A 3,221-nucleotide genomic window follows, 5' to 3' on the forward strand; every position below is an offset into this window, starting at 1 on the left:
ACTGATAATTCTTGCATTGTAAATTTCAGAAGCAACACATTCTTAATCTATTTCTAGATAGTTTATGTTTTACCAGGATATGCATTCCAGCTTGCAAGTAATTCATTTCATCCTCACAAAATAACTAACTGTTTCCATAATCTCATATGTAGGCATGTATGTAGGAGAGTCACATTACACAATAGCAAGAAAACATGCAAATGCAGAATAAAATGCGACATTTTCATCCTTTAACTAGGTTTGCAGATTGTATCTACGGTAGGTTATGGAGGATGATTTTGAATAAAAAAAACAAATCATATTATATGATAAATTATGGCGGTTGGAAAATCTTATATGTGAAACCTACTTAAAACTAAAATTGAATATATAGCTAGTAAAAACAAGAATATGTAAATAGTTAAAGCTAAATTTGAGTATATTTTGAGTTTAAAAAAAACTGAGTATGATTTTTTTGTTCTAAAAAAAAAGAATATTGTTGTCCAAAATTTAACCAGAGAATCTGTCCATGAAACAAATGATTAATTTTACATTTTGAATCCCAACAATGATTACATGTAAATAATAAGATTATTACTTATTCCTCATTTTGTTGAGTTGGTTCAAAGCAGGCTGCAATATATTGTAAAGAACCCAAAGCAGAGCCGGCGCAACCACGAACAACAACAACTGTCCCCTGTTGTCTTCAACTTTCGCCGCAGCTTCCGCCACCGCCACCATCTCGTTGACCATACTAGCGGAGGCCTCCGGAGTCATAGTCAAAAGCCCTGACGCAGCGAGACCACCACCGATGCCGAGACCCACGACGACTCCTTTGCTCGCGCGCATCTTGTTGATCTGGTTAAGAGCTGGCTGGAGGATGTTGAAGAGGACCCATCCGATGGCCGGGACGATCGGGAGGAGGAGAGCTAGGCCGCGGTTGTCGCTACCTTGAGCCGCCGCTGCCAGCTGAGCGATCTGGTGAGCGGCGAAAGCGGGCTCGGAGTAGCTGAGGGAAGAGAACACGGCTCCGGCGAGGGCGGTGCTAGTGACGGCGAGAGAGACGGTGGGTTTTGGTGGGGATGGGAGGGAGATGGAGGGTTTTGGGGAAGAGATGGGTTTGGTTTGGTTTAGGGCTTTAGGAAGGGATGTGTTTAGGGACATGCATTTTGCTGATGTCGCCATTGTCGCTGCCATTGATCGGATAACTTGAAGATGAGAGAGAGGTTTGAGGAGGGAGTTTGTGAGATGTGTTTTTGGGTTACTTCTCTTATCCAATGAGAAGGAGGATCAATGGAAATGAAAGGCCTTTGGATACTTCTCTTATCCAATGAGAAAGAGTGTTGGAGATTTTTGTGAGATATAAGCCACAGATTCCGTGCCCCCACTGTCCTTTTTCTTATCACTTCCTCTCTCCTTATTTTTAGTTTACACACCTAATTTTTAATTATATGACTCTTTACAAAAACTCTTCGGTATTATACTATTATATAATTCCTACTTTTGTCAATCTTTTTGACATTATTCAATAGATGTCTAAGTAATTATGTAATAAATATTTGAGTTTTGCAATAAACAACTATATTTCAAATAATGGTATTGCTCATTAAGATTTGCAAAAACTTTTCAAAAATTATGAAACATATATTTTTGTCCACATTATATTTTGGTTAAAGTTAATTTATTATTTTCAAATGAATTCTAGTAAACCATAAATTTTAAGCAGACTTTATTATAATTCTCAAAATATTCTTTTATACGGTTTTCAAATTCTCCTTCCAAAGATTTATATCTATAAAACCTAAATATGTATTTTTGTGTTTATATTAAAAGATTACTAATTAAGTCTTTTTAAAATTTATGGTTTTGTAAATTTTATTTGAAGTCATTAGCCTTAACTTTTAAGCAGACTTCATCAAAACTCTATATATCGGATAATTTTCAGATTTAAAAATGTACATTTAAAAAAACTTGAAAAATAGCTTCGGATTTTAAAAATAATTAAAATGTATATCAAATATTAATTAGTACACATCAAATGATGTTTACTAAAGAATAGTTTTATGTACACTTCAAGTGATGTCTTTTAAAATGTGATTTTGTAATTTTTTTTATCTCATATCGATTCTATAATTTAAATAATTTATTAACATAATTTATTTTTTTGTAGATTTTATTAAGCATACTTCATTTGAGCCATCAAGATTATGACAATCATCTAACTATTACGAAAAAATATTTGTGAACTAATAAAACATGGGAAATTCTTACAAGTACCACATTTATAATACCATTTTTCATGTTTACATTAATTATTTTTACCATTACTTTTAATGAAGGGTAAAAAATATTTATACCCCTAGTATTAACTAATCTAGACTTAAGATTAAAGTTGAGGGGGTGGGGTAGGTTTTTTGGAATATGAAATTTAGTATTCTAATAGATATATAAATAAATACTTAAAAAATATAAATTAAAAAAAAAAATAGTTTCAAACATAGTTTTCGATTTTCAAAAAAAAAAATTTGAAAAAAATTCAAAAAAATGTTTTATAAAAGAGTTCGAATTTGAAAAATTATAATTCAAAAACATAAAAAAAAAATCTAATTATTTTATTTAAATAATGATTTATTATATATATAGAAAATAAGTGTATAAGAATCTTTTACCACTTAATGAAAAAAATATTTTTGAAAGTGGTAAACATGAAATTCCCCCATAAAACATCATAGTCCCGATATTAATATATATTATAACTAGATCAAGTAGAAGATATATCTTATATTTTAGAATTTATATATTATTATTTAAATTTCATAAGAAAATATTTATTATTAAGAACTAAATCGAGATATTATACTGTCATATATGCATCTAATAGAATTAAATTAAAGTATTTCAAATACATATATGCACCAATAAGTTGATATCTCATGATTTTAATGAGTTTTAGATTTATATTTTAGCTTATTATGATTATTTTAGGTTGCATTTAGGTCTTTATGTTGCATTTGCATACTCATTTGCATATCATAGGGGTTGGAATGCACATTTAGAAGCACTCCGGAGCTTCAGGACGTGCTGTCACGGCTCGAGCTGAGACCACGACGGTGATTCTGAGCACAGCCACGGAATGATGACGACGACGGCACGTCGAGATGTCGAGAAGAAGAAATGAGGAACTCCACGCGGGTTGAGCAACTCGGGAAGCTGTACCCGCTCGCACCGGAAGAGACGTCAAC

At 32.1% G+C, this 3,221-nt stretch overlaps 1 protein-coding gene across 1 annotated transcript; it reads right to left on the reverse strand.

The window, feature by feature from the left end:
- Positions 1-475: 475 nt before the first annotated feature.
- Positions 476-1,437, reverse strand: LOC125585712 (photosystem II core complex proteins psbY, chloroplastic-like). Its single transcript, XM_048755292.1, has one exon. The coding sequence runs from the start codon at positions 1,174-1,176 to the stop codon at positions 574-576; it is 603 nt and encodes a 200-aa protein (XP_048611249.1). The 5' UTR covers positions 1,177-1,437; the 3' UTR covers positions 476-573.
- Positions 1,438-3,221: the final 1,784 nt, after the last annotated feature.

Source organism: Brassica napus, chromosome A2 (genome assembly GCF_020379485.1).
Source record: "Brassica napus cultivar Da-Ae chromosome A2, Da-Ae, whole genome shotgun sequence".
Taxonomy (NCBI): domain Eukaryota; kingdom Viridiplantae; phylum Streptophyta; class Magnoliopsida; order Brassicales; family Brassicaceae; genus Brassica; species Brassica napus.